Source organism: Pseudonaja textilis, chromosome 3, assembly GCF_049901715.1.
Source record: "Pseudonaja textilis isolate UNSWEBS1 chromosome 3, rPseTex1.2, whole genome shotgun sequence".
NCBI lineage: Eukaryota > Metazoa > Chordata > Lepidosauria > Squamata > Elapidae > Pseudonaja > Pseudonaja textilis.
Genome location: NC_141992.1, coordinates 51,033,034 through 51,048,721, shown reverse-complemented (window position 1 = coordinate 51,048,721; position 15,688 = coordinate 51,033,034). Strand labels below are relative to the sequence as shown.

Below are 15,688 nucleotides of genomic sequence, written 5' to 3'. Positions count from 1 at the left end.
GTGAAAGATGAGCCATTCTAAAAATGTAGTACTGAGGGGGAAGATATTCCTCATTAAAGGAGAATGAACATGCCTAGCGCTAATAGGTTTCTACATACATTTTGAAGAAGTACTGGTATCTTCACACCTGTTGATGCAAATACTTTGTCAGGATATTGTTTCAGCTTCCCAGTCTAGGCCATAGCCATGGCATTTTTACCTAATAATTTTTCTTCCGATCACTGGCTGCTCCATCCTACATTTGGTTCCAAGAGTTAGTAAGGTGAGCCAGATATTATTGCTTGCTGATACAATACCAAAAATGTATGGCAAGGCCTAATTTTGAGTAGAGTGGATGAAAAAAAATGTTTAAGCCTAACTGAAATCTAGATCAATAAAGGACATGATTATTGCAGCAGTATGTAAAAGCATAGGAATTTGTTTTGCAACAAAAGTAATAATACATATGGCTACTTGAGGATCCAAGGTAAATCTATTCACCATATTTCTTTCTTTCTTTTTTGTCACTGTTGATGACAAAATTTGATGGGTCCTTGCAAATGCCAAAGTCAGAGTTGACAATACTTCCCACAATGGTCCGATCAGCATCACAGATTAAGCCACTCTCACAAGGGCACTTGTAGTAAACGCCATATAAACTCTGCAGGAAACAGAAAGATACAGATCATTATCCCTAGGCTTATAGGAATACAGACACACACACACACACACACACACACACACACACACACGGAAAATGTCCAAGACTAGGGAGAGATTGTTATGAATGATAGAAATATATATGTGTGTGTGTGTGTGTGTATCTTTTTCCATCATTCATAACAATCTCTCCTTAGTCTTGGACATTTTCCCCAAGATGCAGAAAACAGAGATATTAGCCTGGGATATAGACCAACATTAAGCTATGAATTCCCTGACATATGTTTCTCAATACAAATGTTTTTCACTTTTAAATTATTCATTTTCCTACAATAATAGTGCCAATGGCTTTATATATAATTTTATTTCATAATGTTTGTTTTGCGCAAGGCATATCATGGTTACTTTAAAGTTGTCTTCTGTGCTACTAGCTGAACACTTAATTGCTGTCATGCTGAATAGAATATGTCTCTCTGATTCTCTCATGATGGGCATATAATTTTTTTTTTAAAAAATGACACTCACTTTTAGGGAACATTCTTGGTTTTCAGCTGCCTTGTTTGCACAGCGAGCCAAACTTAATCCTTTGGGTCGGTGACAGCAGAGGCTTTTGCACTGTAAGCTATTAAGACACAACTCCCCATTCTTCTAGAGGAAAACATATGTGAAACCAGAAGGTAAATGTGTGAAACAAGATGTTAATTCAGCAATTTGCCCATTCTTTTCATTTTTCTATATCTATTCTTTTATGAAAAGCCTTTTCTCTTTAGATTCATCACTACATTCTCCATAAAAATATGTTAGCGCACTGCGTAATAACCAGGTTATGTTGGCCTGCACCAGCTGTATAATCATTTTGCAGGAATTTTGATGGAATGTCATGTGTTGACATTGATCTATGATTATGTTCTGATTTACATAGTACCCTAGATTGATTGCATGTGTGATTAGTTGCAGCATATTATTCAATTATCAACTGAATAATAATGCTGCAGGTTTTTTAAATAGAAGAATAGGACCAGAGCAAATTATTCTTAGCCTTATACATGTCCAAACCTAAAAGAAAATAATTCTGGAAGGATTAAAATAAGGATATCTCACATTCACTTACTAAGTTAATAAACAGTCCTCTTGGATGACTAGGAGACTCTGCCAAGGCAAGTGTCAGCAGTAACAAAATCCAAAGTCTGTCCATTGATTCTTGGCAGCCAATGAGTTAATCAAAGGTTCTCAGGATGAGAGTCCAGACCTATCTGGAAGTTGCAGTTAATAAACCCTTTGTCAAAGTCACATGAATCCTTCCTTCCAATGAATATTCCTTCAATGAATGAATACAGGTGATGCAGCATAAAGAGATTGGTCTGTAATTTTCAGCTTAGTCTTTATGCTGCGTCACCTGTAAATTCATGGAATCAATTATTAACCAATCCATTATCCTCCACTTAGAGACAAACAACCTACTCTCTATTAAACAATTTGGTTACAGAAAAAAACTATCCTGTAATCTGCAACTCTTACACTGCAAAAACATATGGACTACACAACTTGGCCAGGGCAAAGCAATAGACGCAATCTACATAGACTTCTGTAAAGCCTTTGATTCAGTGGTACAGGACAAACTACTCCTAAAGCTAAAATCTTATGGTATCTCTGGACACCTGCATAACTGGATAGAAGCATTCCTGTCAAACAGACAACAAATGGTCAAAATTGGGAGCGTCCTAACAAATTCTGTACCTGTCAACAGTGGTGTCCCCCAAGGCAGTGTTCTAGGACCAACTCTCTTCATACTCTACATAAATGACCTCTGTGACCATATTAACAGCAACTGCATTCTCTTCGCTGATGATGTAAAGCTATTCAACACAGTGGTGGAATTCAAATTTCTTTACTACCGGTTCTGTGGGCGTGGCTTATTTGGTGGGTGTAGCTTAGTGGTCATGTGACTGGGTGGGCATGGCTTGGTGGTCATGTGACTGGGTGGGCATGGCCAACTCAATGTCACTCACATCAAGGGGTGCCTCACCTGGCCCATCCCCTCCCAGCCATTCCTTGTCACCCAGCCTCAACTTATCTATAGTTCAGTAAAAATGTTGTTCACCTTTTGTTATTGTTTTAATGTTATTATAACCTTAGTATTTTATTTTCTTATTCTAAAACAATGTACTTATCAGAATTAGAATTAGAATAGAAATTATACATTTAACTATACTATAAGTTTACTATTCTTTTATTTTAAGATTTAATATGTAGAATGTACTAAGCAGAATCAGGATGGAAATTATGTATTATTTTAAGTTTTATTTTAGGGGAAGGCGTCATACTTTAAAAGTGATTACAGGGGAAATTTTTTGTTAAAGAGAAGAGATAAATAGAATGGACAAAAGATATAAGCATAATGATTTTGAAATAAGATGAAATAAATAAAACATTATTAAGAAAGTGAAAAGATGGGAGAAGTTATATAGAAAATATAAAATGGTTAATAAGATATGAAGGGTATATAAGGTGGGCATGAATTTGATTTAGGTCTGTCAAAAAAGATGTAACCCGGGCCTAAGTCACTTTTCAAAAGAAGTTCTATGTTTTATGTTTTGTGTGTTGATTATTTACGATTGATTGTAAATTAATAAAATCTTGGAGGAATGAAATCAAAGGGAGAGAAATTGGGAAAAGACATGTATAAATGATAACTAAGGAGGTTTTTTTTTAATGTTTTGCTTTAGGTTATGTATTTTGTGTGCTTATGACTGATTGAGAATTACTAAAATTTTGATAGAAATATAATTGAACAAAAGTGAAGGGAGAAATAATGAGAAATTGGGAAAAGATATATATGTGTAAATGGAAATATGATAATGTGGAACTATGTTTTTAAAAAATAATGCTTTATTTGCCTTCTTAAAATTTATAAGTAATTCTTAGAAAGGAGGTTTTATACTTTTATGTGTTATGTTTTGTTTGTCTTCAAAAATCAATAAAACTTGTTCTTAAAAAAAACATGTTCACCTTTTTTGACTTTATTATTTGCATACTATAGATGTGCTTTCATGGGCCACTGAAAGGAGGAAATGGCTCCTTTCTTTCTTTCTTTCTTTCTTTCTTTCTTTCTTTCTTTCTTTCTTTCTTTCTTTCTTTCTTTCTTTCTCTCACATACACACACACACACACACACACACACACACACACACACACACACAGAGCACTTAACAGACAAGTATTTTAGAAGCAGCTCCTTTAAATTTCTCCAAGGCTTGAGTGGATTCTTTTACATTGCAAAAGTGCTCCAAAGCTCGATTCATCCCCACCCCCCTCTGTCAGACCGCACTCCTTCTCACTCCAGCACTTTAACTCACAAGGGGAAAGTGATACTTGCAGCATCCATGGGGAATCCTTGGAGAAGTTTTTAAAAGACCTGCTTCCAAAATGCATTTCTTTTATGTTGCAAAAGTGCTCCAAGGCTCGATTCACCCCCATGCCCTCTGTCAGACCACACTCTTTCTCACTCCAGGCACTTTACTCACACGGGGAAAAGTGATACTTGCAGCGTCCATGCCTTTCTTCCTTTTCCCTAGGGAGAAAGAGGATGTGGAGAACGGAAAGCTAGAAGAGTGATCATAAGTGAGCGACTGGGTGACCGGGTTGGAGGTGTGGCCAGCCAGGGATTGCCACCGGTTCAGCGACCTATGCCAAATAACCGCTACCAGTTTGCCCGAATAGGTGTGAACCTCTGATTGAACACCACAGACAATACTGCTACCCTTCAAAAAGACCTCGACTACGTATCAGAATGGTCAAACAAATGGCAACTTCAAATCTCAACAAATAAATGCTCTGTCCTACATATTGGCAAAAAAAAATCAGAAAATAAAATACAAAATAGTCAAGACCTTATTGATGATCCAAACTCTGTCAAGGACCTTGGAGTACTCACCTCTAATGATCTTAGTGCTAGAGCCCACTGTAACTACATAGCCAAAAAGGCATTAAGAGTTGTTAACCTAATCCTATGTAGCTTTTGTTGAGAAAGTCCAGAAATATTTCACAAGAAGACTTCTTCACTCCTCTACTCGTTGCAGAATACCTTATGCCACTAGACTCGAAATTTTAGACCTAGAAAACCAAGAACTATGCTGCCTTTGGTCTGATCTGAGTATAGTATATAAAATTATACATTGCAATGTCCTACCTGTCAATGAATACTTCAGCTTCAACCATAATAATACAAGAGCACACAATAGATACAAACTCAAGATAAACTGCACCAAACTTGATTGCAGGAAATACGACTTCAGCAACAGAGTGGTCAATGTCTGGAATACTCTACCTGACTCTGTGGTTTCTTCCCCAAACACTTTAACTTTAGACTGTCTGCTATTGACCTCACCCCTCTCCTAAGAGGTTTGTAGGGGGCGTGCATAAGCAAACCAACGTGCCTACTGTCCCTGTCCTATTGTTTCTTTTTATTTTTCTTATATGTATCCATTTCATGTATTCATAACTATGGTTATACTTGTACATATTATCTTATAATCACTTGACAAATAAATAAATAAATAAATAACTGTATCTCATGGAAACATGTGGTAGTGATAGCAAACTTGATTTGGAAAGAAACACAAGTTTAAACAGTAAAGTAACAAGCAAAATATAAGAGCTGTAATCTACTATCCTTGGGATAGTAAGTTAAGAATATGTCCTTTTTTATTTTGAAACCTGCAGAGATTAGGACTCTCAATATCAGCAAGACAATCATCACATCCGATAGGTTCATACAGTCTGGAAGCCCTTCTAGTGATCTGTTGGATTTAGGTCAGAATATTCTAAGAGCTCACCCAGTTGCTGGAAACCAGGATTCAAAGTTTAGTGTTAGATGTTAAACTAACAACTTGATATGTTCAACAAACCATGATGTAAGTAATATGTAATTCGTGTTGTCCTGAATTTTCCATCTCTTCCCAGCATGTCAGTTTTCTGTGAAACTTAGAAAAACGTTGCTCAATCCTTTGTTAGGATTTGCCTGAATGTGTTTGTGAACCCAGGCACTGGAGTGGAAAATCATGGTTTCTGGCTTAGTGTAACATTATAGCTTTTGCACTGTTGATTTAGTGTGATGTGTGGTCTAGGTCAGTTCATTAATAATGTTTTGATCCTTTCATCAATAGCTTGATGGAACTTATTTTGATGAAGCAAAATTAATAAGAGCAAATATAAACCTCGTTCCTTAGCTTTCTAGCTGGCTTATTAAAAAAAGGAACAGAGAATCCTAGAATTCCCCCCCCCCCCCCATCATTTATGTTAGAATACTTTCGTATAGCATAAGTTTCCCCAGTCTAGAGCCATCTGGACCAATTGAACACCTGTACAGATTGGTAATCTTAGCCATGCTGGCTGAGAGTGATAAGAATTCTTCCAGTCTAATATTAGGGATTGTGTCAGACAAAGCTGATACAGAAAGTTCAACAGTGTTTCATGAAAAAATCCTGCTATAACAACATGTGTGAAAGACATCTTATTTCTCACAGTTGTATGCCAGGTTGCCTGAAACAAGAAGCTACCTGGAACCAACAACAGATGTGCCTACTGGAACTTTCTCAGAATCCAAGTGATTGTTATGCAATCCTGGACTAATCAGTCAGTAAGATACATGTTGATAATGCCTAACAAAATTATTATTCTCAGTCTAGATATGTAACATTGCCTACTCTAACCTGAGTAAGTAACATTTACTGACTAAGTAGTGTTTACAGAGAAAAACCAAATATCTGGTAAGTTCTATGCTGATTTTAGTTTAAAAATGCACATGAGATTTCTCTGCAAGGATTTGAAAACATATGGACAGACTTATCTGATTCCTGCATATTCATTTAAATATTTTTCATGTAATTAATTACGAATTATGAATATATAAGCCAGGTTATATCATAAATAGGCACACATTTCTTTTCAAGAAGATTCATTACACTGCAATAGCCTAAAGAATTTTATACTGACAACAAATAAGAATTATTTATTACCATTTGAGACCATGAGGAAGTCATGCCAACTCATCAGCTTAGCTAGAATTTATGGCAGAAGATTTTTCCAAGGGTGTCTGAATATTCCTCATGCTTTAATCTACATGTAATGCTTATGTCACATTTTCCATTTTTTTAGCCAATTGTTACATTACATTTGGTGAATATCCACCATAAGGTTGCTGTCCCTTTATGTCTTCAATCAGCCCAAGCAAGTTCCGTACATTCCCTTTCAGTGGGCTTCCAGTAATGATGAAGTGGAATACTTGGCTTCTCAGAAATTCTCAAAAATGACTAGGTGTCCTGCTGCAACAAGAGGCCATCTTAGAAAATACCACCTTGGAAAATATAATACATACTAATATATGTATGTATCAGCATTATATTTTTTAAATTTTGTGTATTTTTTTAGCTTTTAAAATTATTGATTGTGTTTATTCCTCCCTTCTTATGCTCGTCTATGACCATAATAATATTTAATTGATTTGTCACCTTAATTGTATTTTGGGAGCATAGTTCATCACATTTGCAAGGGATATGATTAAGATAGAATAATACAAAGTTAATATATTATAGAAATGGTAACTTTGTGAATGTTCATACATCATACTAACCATGATTTACATGTCTACCATTTGTTGAATAAGACACTATTTGCAAGGTTGCATAATATTCTACGTCATAAAATTTAGTGGACTGACTGTACTGTTTGGAAATGTTTATGTCAAAACTATACAGATCACATAATAGCTTGCTGAGATTTATGAATCCAGCCTTAAAGCCAATACCTGGAACAACCAGCTCATCCTTGATGTTGTACAAATTGACATTTTGCTCTCTTTTGTAGGATGAGCATAATGTGCTTTTATGTTAACTCTATGTTGAACAAGATTTATACACCCTGTCCAGGAACATACTATTTTCCAAGGTATAATTGTTAATACTTAATTTGAAATGGGGATGGTGGATTAATCTCTATCTATCCTAGTCAAGGAAATTGGCGCCTGTCCTCTGATGTGTGCCCCCAATTAATGGGAAACAGTGTCTACCCTTTGGTTCATCAGTCTTGGGCTTCCTGGCTTTCTCTGCCATTCGCTGTCTGTGGTGCTGAAACAGAGCTCACAAATAAAGCAGCTGAAATTCCTCTTCTCTGCTTTAGCAGGAGGGATATTTCCTTTACAGGGAGGGAATGCCAAACTTCTTGAAAAGCACCAGATATGTAGGATGCCGGGAGAAGAGGAGGAGGAGGAGGAGGAGGAGGAGGAGGAGGAGGAGCAGCAGCAGCAGCAGCAGCAGCAGCAGCAGCAACTAAGGCTAAGCACTCTTCAGGCTCCAGCACCTCCCACCGAGCTGTTTAGTATGGAAACTAATAGCCCTTCTTGCAAATGGTCATCTGAGCATCTGTGGCTGGGGCAAAGAGCCACGGGAAAGGCAAGAGCTGCTTCACAGAATCCCGATCTTTCAGTGAGGTGGAAAGCCGACCTTGCAGCCCCTCTTCCTTAAATTCAGCTTCCCTATGTGCTGCCCCTCATTGAAGTTCCTGGAGTGAGAAGGCAATCATTTTTCTGTTTGACCCTGAACTTCAAGCCATGTCCTACAAGACATAGCCTGCTCTCCGTGAAGCCATGGCAAAGATGCTGCCAGCACAGGAAGCGGCAAAGATCTATCATACCAACTATGTGAGGAATGCTCGAGCCATGGGAGTGCTGTGGGCACTGTTCACCCTCTGCTTTGCTGTGATCATGGTGGTAACTTTTATCCAGCCCTATTGGATTGGGGACAGCATTGACACTCCACAAGCTGGTTATTTTGGCCTCTACTCCTATTGCATTGGAAATGCCCTGACTGGTGAACTTATCTGCAAAGGCAGCCCGCTGGACTTTGGTACCATCCCCTCAAGTGCTTTCAAAACAGCTATGTTTTTTGTGGGCATTTCTACCTTTCTTATAATTGGCTGCATCCTCTGCTTTAGCCTCTTCTTCTTCTGCAATGCAGCCACTGTCTACAAAGTGTGTGCTTGGATGCAACTGGCAGCATGTGAGTTGGACATAGAGAACCCAGGGGATAGATTAAGCCATCCATTAAACATAACTTCAATGTGCTAAGGGATTCCCGCTCAAGTATATTATGCTTGGGAATTCCATAACCTCTTTGTTCTATCTCCCAAATTTGCAGTGCAAGGGGCATCTATTTAAAGTCAATATATAAATCTGCCATTTGGATTGACATTCCATAGGCATCACTCCTAATAATGAGAAAGCAAAATGGATTTGTGGTACTGCAAAGTAAATATTAGTTCCTCAATGATGCAATTCTTTTCAGTGTGTGAATAAAAATCTGCTATTTGGATTCAAGTTCCATTGGCAGCTTTTTCCTGAATGTGCTAAGTGTTGCTGAAACCATTATATTCCATTTCTTTAGTTCTCATGACAGCCAGAAATGTGTTTATTTTAGTGAGATGACCGGTTCTTGAAGCATATTATAATCTGTTTAGTGATATGCAATGACACTTAATTGTATAATCTATTCGAAGGACAAGCAATTGATGAACTTTTTCTGATTGTTTGGTTTTTTTTTTTAATGAAGTTGTTTTAATGTCTTTTTTCTTAATCTGCTTTCTTTGTGGCTGCCATAACCACTATCTCTGGTAAAGCTATAGGATATAATCATGAAGTGACTATATAGAAGAGGTATTAATTTAAAACATCACTAAAACAATCCAGGAATTGGCAAGGAGAACACAAGAGGAATCTTGCTAAATATGATCAAGGCTCCGTCTTCAGTGCTTTTGACAGGCAGGTTTAAGCAGTTATTATTGCCTAGAGAGGAGATGTGTGTTTTAAGAAAACTGCTTCTTTCTGATGAAAAGGAGATGCGTTATTAGCAGCTAGCAATTTCCGAGGCCAAAAGGAAAATGAGCTTCTGTTTGTATTTCCTTTTATGTATGAGAGAAGTCAGAAAATCATCACGATAGTTGGAGTCTAAGAAGAAAAACAGGGTAAAATTGTGATTCGTAAGAGAAAACTGCCAATACAATAGGGACCATCAGCTGAAACCTTTCAGATATGTTAAGCTACACTTCCTATAATTCCATGCCAGTGTGGCCATGAGAAGGTTATGATGAAAGTAAGGCATATTACTGCAATATTTAATAGCAAAAGGGTACAGATTTTACTAATTCAAAATAAATAGTGGGTTGGAATCAAACATAGCCATAATTATAATAGATTCACCAAAATATCTGGACTTAAGATCCAGTTTTAATTGGGATATTTTACATATAAAATGATGTATAGTATTCCGGTATTTGTCAGCAATGTTATAGAAAGAAAAATATTTAAGGAAACCTGAACCTAGCAAACATTGCAAGTCAGAACACACATGCAGCACACATACAAGATCATAGAGGCAAAATTAAGTAATGCTGTTTGGGAAATAGAATGTAGACAGAAATTCAAAATGAAATATATCTTGCCTTCCATTTGCTCATTTATAAATTTTTGCTATTAGTGGCAACTTTTTTAAAAAATTATTTCCTTCTTCCACCTCATTCCAAGAGAAATAAATGAGTTGCTTTATTTAATGTTATGCAAAACACAAGGGTTCTTTGCTTGATGAAATGCACTTTGGCTTTCCATCTTCTAAAAATTACCACAAATTCAAATTAGGTCTAGGATTAGGTAATGACTTTCCACTCCGCCTAGAATATCCTGCTTAAATATGTGTAAGCTAATTAAGCCCTGCCTGTAATGGGGATGCCAAAGATGAGCACAATTCTCTGAAGTTTTTCCGTAGTGAGAGAGACCTGTAGAAGGCCACGTGATCTTAAAGCAAGAAGATGCTGAAAGCCAGTAATGATATTTGAAACCTTTTTCAAATATTTATGCCAGCGAACAAAGCCTGGTTAAATTATCTGCAGAGGCTTCTTTAGCAAATAGAAATGCATTGATGAGTGAAAGAGACGTTAAAGTAAGTCTGCAACAAGTTTAGCAGTAGCATTTGGAGTAAGCTGTAAGGACAGGCACGGCATTAAAGAAAGCAGTAATTCTTCCTGGCCTCAAACGTAAATAACTTAAGAGGCTTGAAAAGGCTTCTTTCTGATTAACCCACATTGGCGGAAGAGCACAATGCTTGTGATGACCCGTAGTCTCTCAAAATAACCCCAAACCCAAAACATATATTAAAGTCCTGTAAGGCCTTCAACTTAACTTCACTGTTTTATTTGGCACAGTTTAAAGTCACAAAAGTAACTAATGAGGCAAAGATAAAACCAAAACAAACCGCTTTGATGAGAGTGCCGAAGCAAGCCAAGATAACTAATCATAAACTCCAGGAAAATAACCAAGAAAAGTCCATGGGAAGAACGCCAACAAAGATAAACCTCTTTCAAGTTGAACACTAAATTGACTCCTGCAAAGTCTAACTGCGCAGTTGCAAACTTATATACATAGCTCCCACCTGCAAGCCACGAGGAGGATCAGGGTAAACTCCTCTTGAGTAGACCTCGCTTTTCCCTGATCCTCTCCTCTCTGCGTGACCTAGGATGGATAGGGGATGGGCCTGGATCCTTTCCTGACTGCTCAGCCAGCCTCTGCCCTTCCCCAGCCTCCTCCACCACCTCTGGAGCCACATTCCCACTCTCTGTTGGCTGTTCCTCCTCTTCCTCAGAGTCAGTCTCCACCAGGGGCATGACACTGCTGGAGGACTGTAAAGATCTTAAGTGACAGGGGAGTATAAAAGCTTTTCTTAAAATAATAAATCAGTAAATTGTTATGGCAACCTTGTGATATGTTTCTATCAAAGGAACACACTCTCATTCATCTGACAATTTAACTTCCTCACAATAATAACAATAATAATGTGCGATACTGACCATAGAATCTGGTACCTTGGAAATCTCAACATACTTCCACATAAATTCCTAGCTGTTTAAATTTACATCTTAAAATACTGTACAGGCAGTCCTCACTTAATGACCACAACTGAGACAGGCAACTCTATCACTGAACAATGTATTTGTTAAGCAAGCCATCATGTGACTGCAACTTGCAATTTTAACTGTCCACTCCTGCATTGATTCTGCTTGTCAGAACCTGGCTGTGAAGTGTGCAAATGGCAGTCATATGTAACTCAGGATGCTGCTATAGTTGTAAGTGTGAGGATCTATCCTAAAGTTACTTTTTTCTGCACTATTGTAAGTTCAAACAGTTGCTAAACAGGGTGGTTGTTAAGCGAGGAGTGCCTTGTCACAGATTAAAACTCAGGATCCAAAAAAAGGGAATGAGTAGATATTTTAAAATATTTTTTTTTCTTGAATATAGGGCAGACTCCTCTTTCAATGCCTAGCACATAACCAACCTTTTAGTAAAGGAAAGGCTCGACTAATGCTTTTCTGAACAACAGAAGTAAAAATAGTTTCACAGCTCTTGATTTCTTGCAGGAATATCATTTAATCATAAACTAAATGGCAAGAAAAGCAATTTTCAATGTCCTGTGCTTGTCCACTTTTTTCAAGGGCAGAAATTTTGTGTTCCTCTTTCTACTTTTCATGTTAAACTCTAATAGTATGCATGTTTTGGACAGGTTACAGATCTCTCTTACTTATACTCATCTAAGAAGAACAGTTTATAAAGTATTAATCAGAGATATTTTATTTCCAGAAAGCAGTCACATATTGTGATCATTGTATGCCCTGAATACGAGACTGACCTGTGGTTATTCAATTGGGGAAGGGACGGCTAACAATAGTTTCTAGGCCTACAACTTTTCTTTAGTTCCCAAATTAACCCTGTAGTTGCGTTAATTCAAGCTTTTGCTAAGCTTGGCTGAAACTGTGGTTTTGGCAAAGATAGAAAGATGAGCAACAATATCAGGCTTTCTGATCAGTTTCAAAAGAGAGAAAATAGAAACAAGGGACTTATCCAAAAGCCATCTCCATCTCTCAAAGGCGGTCAAAGTATTATATATATTGCACTCTCATGCCTTCATTTGCACTTGAACCTCCTTTTGCATCTGTCCTAATTTATTTATTGATTACATTTATATAGCTTGCCCAGCATGCATAATCAGGAGCCTGAGCAGAATATTTCGTATGAAAAACCCAGGACAGGAGATACCACGTTGAGGCTGCAGCAGTGTCTTTCAAAGCCATCACTGAATCTGTTTCATTTCCAGGTGCAGGCTTGTCTATTGGCTGCCTGCTCTACCCTGATGGCTGGGACTCCCCTGAGGTGAAACGCATGTGTGGAGAGAAGACTGACAAATACACCCTGGGAGTCTGCACTGTGCGCTGGGCGTACATCCTTTGCATCATCGGCATTCTTGATGCCCTCATCCTTTCTTTTTTAGCATTTGTGCTTGGCAACCGGCAAGACAATCTTCTACCCTCTGATTTCCAAGTGGAAAACAAAGGTAAGCCATTTTTTCCCCACAGAAGAACCTACCCTTCCCATAATCAAAATAGCAAAGAAGGACAAAAGAACTATAGATGATGAGATTTGGACATTTACTTCCATAAAATTTATAAGGACAAAAAGTGCATAAGCTTGTCTTGCGTGCAGATTATTAATATTAGAACTCATGCCACATAAGAATTGTCAGAACCTTTCTTTTCCTTAGTTAATTTAAATTGTTCTCTTGGTATGCTATATTTCTTCCATGCTTCAACAAAAGGTAGTATATACAAGCTACAAGGTATCTACAGTAAAAAAAAACAACCCTGGCTATAGTATATGCAGTTTTATTCCTGTAAAAATCCATAATGTGCCCTTGTGTTACTGCCTGGCAATAGTAATTTCTCTCTCTCAATATCAGAAAAGATGGAAAAAACTGGTTTCACAGTGCCCTCTGTTGAAGAAGGAAAAGGTTATTGCCAGGGGTGGGAATACGACAGAGTTGACAACCGGTTCGGGATTTACAAGCTTCCCTGCAGGCTGCGAGCCACGCGCCTGTAAATCGTCATCAGCAGCTGCCTGCAGAGAAGCAGCCTTTGAAACAGCCCTCTTTTCCTGCTTTTCTAACTGCAGCTGTGCCTCGTTCGGCAGCTGAAGTTGAAAAATCAGGAAATAAAGATCAGGTAAGAGTTCAGGTGGGTGGGTGGGCAAAAACATCAGCAGACATAGAACCGGTTATTGGGGATGTTATTACCAAAACTTCAAAATGTAACGAATTAAAAATAGTCTCTACAACTTTCAGAGAACGGCCTTCAGGATACTGTAAAAAACTTGGTAGAGCCCTCAAGCTGGGAGATGTTACTCACTCTTTCTTTAGTGACACATATAAAATTGACCTGGTTGTCACTAATTGTCATTGTCATGCTAATACAGTTGAAGTCAGTTACTCCAAAGCAGAGCTTTTCTTCCCTGGGTTTATAATCATAGTCGAGCATGGTCAACAAAATCAACACACTTGATCAAGTGCTAATGGCAAATTCTATCCTATGTGTAGCATGTGACATCACAGCTTCTATTTAGACCAAACTTTGTTATTTTAAGATGTAGGACTTCAACTCCCAGAATTCCTCAGCCAGCCCTGATGGGAATTGAAATCATCTTAAAGTGGCCAAATTTGAAGACCATGAAAGAAGGGTTATTATTTCATTAGCTGCTTTTGGAGAAATGGGGAGGGGAAATGGGACTTTCTGGATTATTATGGCATGTTCTTTTGTCCTACAGAGGAAGAAAATAAATGAAGATGAATACTGAAGGAATCACAAGTGTACTTACTTCTGCCCTTGAATACTGAGCACTCCAACATGATCTTGGACTCAGAAAAGCTGCTTGATACACATGAATGCTAATGTGGATTCTGCCAGTTATCTAGACACATCAGTCTGTGTAATACAAGAGCGATTCTGCAAAAAACAGTGTGTCCTTTTCCAGAAGAGACTATTGACAAAATAAATTTTGTTCAGCGTGACATTAATTGGGTTTGATCTCCACATCCTGTTTGCAATCATGTTGTTCTATAACTGCGGGGCTCAATAGATCTGGATAATAATAGACCTCAAAATATTTTACTGAATTAAATATTGCAGCCATTTAGCTAGTTTAACATTATAAAAGGCATATGGCTGCCCTGCAAACTCTTACTTCGGGAAAATGTAACCCTTTAGTTCTTGTGAGTCCTGTTCAAATGTCTGTATATAGTACATATAGCAACTGCCCAAGTCTTCTCATCAGAATTGGATTTTCCCCCCAGATACATAGGTACATAGGGTTTTGCTTTCCTTAAACCAATGGAGTACAATCCCCGTTAATTCACTTGTCCCGTCAATTCACTTGTATGAATTGAAAAAAGTTAGGTTGTATGTAGGAGTTACAACTTGGAGCTTTTGGACCAAGATCTTATTCATGGTTATTCTCTGCATTTCAATAAAGGGGTGAAGGTATATTTGTATATCTAATTTACATCTGCTACAAAGCAATTCTGAAAAAGCTATGGATTTTTCAAAGCTTTTGAATACATTATATACCCTCTATGACACAGACTACCCCACACACCTCAGTTCTATCCTTTTATAAAGGTCACCATCATGGATGACCGTATCGCCATGACACCATTCCACTGGATTTGTTACATCTTCCATGTTATCATTTGTAACACAGATTTAATTAAATGGCTCTGATCCTCTGCCTTTGGCATAGATTAGAAACAGCTTAACTGTCTTTTTTCAAATATTGCTGGTTTGCATCTTTCATGGCACTTGTTCTATTAACTCACCTTCAACAATGTGACAATCACTTACAGGATTTTTTTGAAACATCCACATCTACTTTTCTAAACCTCATGCTGGTAAATTTTCCCAGGAAACTGGGAATGTTTTAAGAACTGTTCTATCTTCTTGATGTTTTAGTCTATCGGTTACTCTGGTTCACGTGGAGTCTCTCTTCTGCAGGTTCGACTTGTTCAAAATGTCTTCATGCCTAATGTAAATGATTTCCTTGGCACCACTGTTTCACCTTTGTACTGTAACTTCCAATCTGTCATTTTAGCTGAACAGATGTTTTTAAGGATATTTAATCAGTCCTGGA

General features: G+C 37.7%; 2 protein-coding genes across 3 annotated transcripts; one reads left to right on the top strand and one right to left on the bottom strand.

Annotated features, from left to right (window-relative positions):
* Positions 1–1,834, bottom strand: CLPS (colipase). Its single transcript, XM_026718153.2, has 3 exons — positions 1,751–1,834; positions 1,165–1,287; positions 1–640 (listed from the first exon to the last, which is right to left on the bottom strand). Exons 1-3 carry the CDS (start codon positions 1,832–1,834, stop codon positions 473–475), a joined length of 375 nt encoding a protein of 124 aa, XP_026573938.1. The 3' UTR covers positions 1–472.
* Positions 1,835–7,967: 6,133 nt separating this feature from the next.
* LHFPL5 (LHFPL tetraspan subfamily member 5) lies at positions 7,968–14,575 on the top strand. 2 transcript variants are annotated; one of them, XM_087929655.1, is made up of 3 exons: positions 7,968–8,693; positions 12,831–13,067; positions 13,329–13,990. In XM_087929655.1, the coding sequence occupies exons 1-3, from the start codon at positions 8,282–8,284 to the stop codon at positions 13,382–13,384; spliced, it is 705 nt and encodes a 234-aa protein (XP_087785781.1). In that variant the 5' UTR covers positions 7,968–8,281; the 3' UTR covers positions 13,385–13,990. The 2 variants fall into 2 exon arrangements, with proteins under 2 accessions (XP_087785781.1, XP_026573972.1); XM_026718187.2 differs by lacking the exon at positions 13,329–13,990 and adding an exon at positions 14,330–14,575 and having other exon boundaries at positions 7,972–8,693.
* Positions 14,576–15,688: the final 1,113 nt, after the last annotated feature.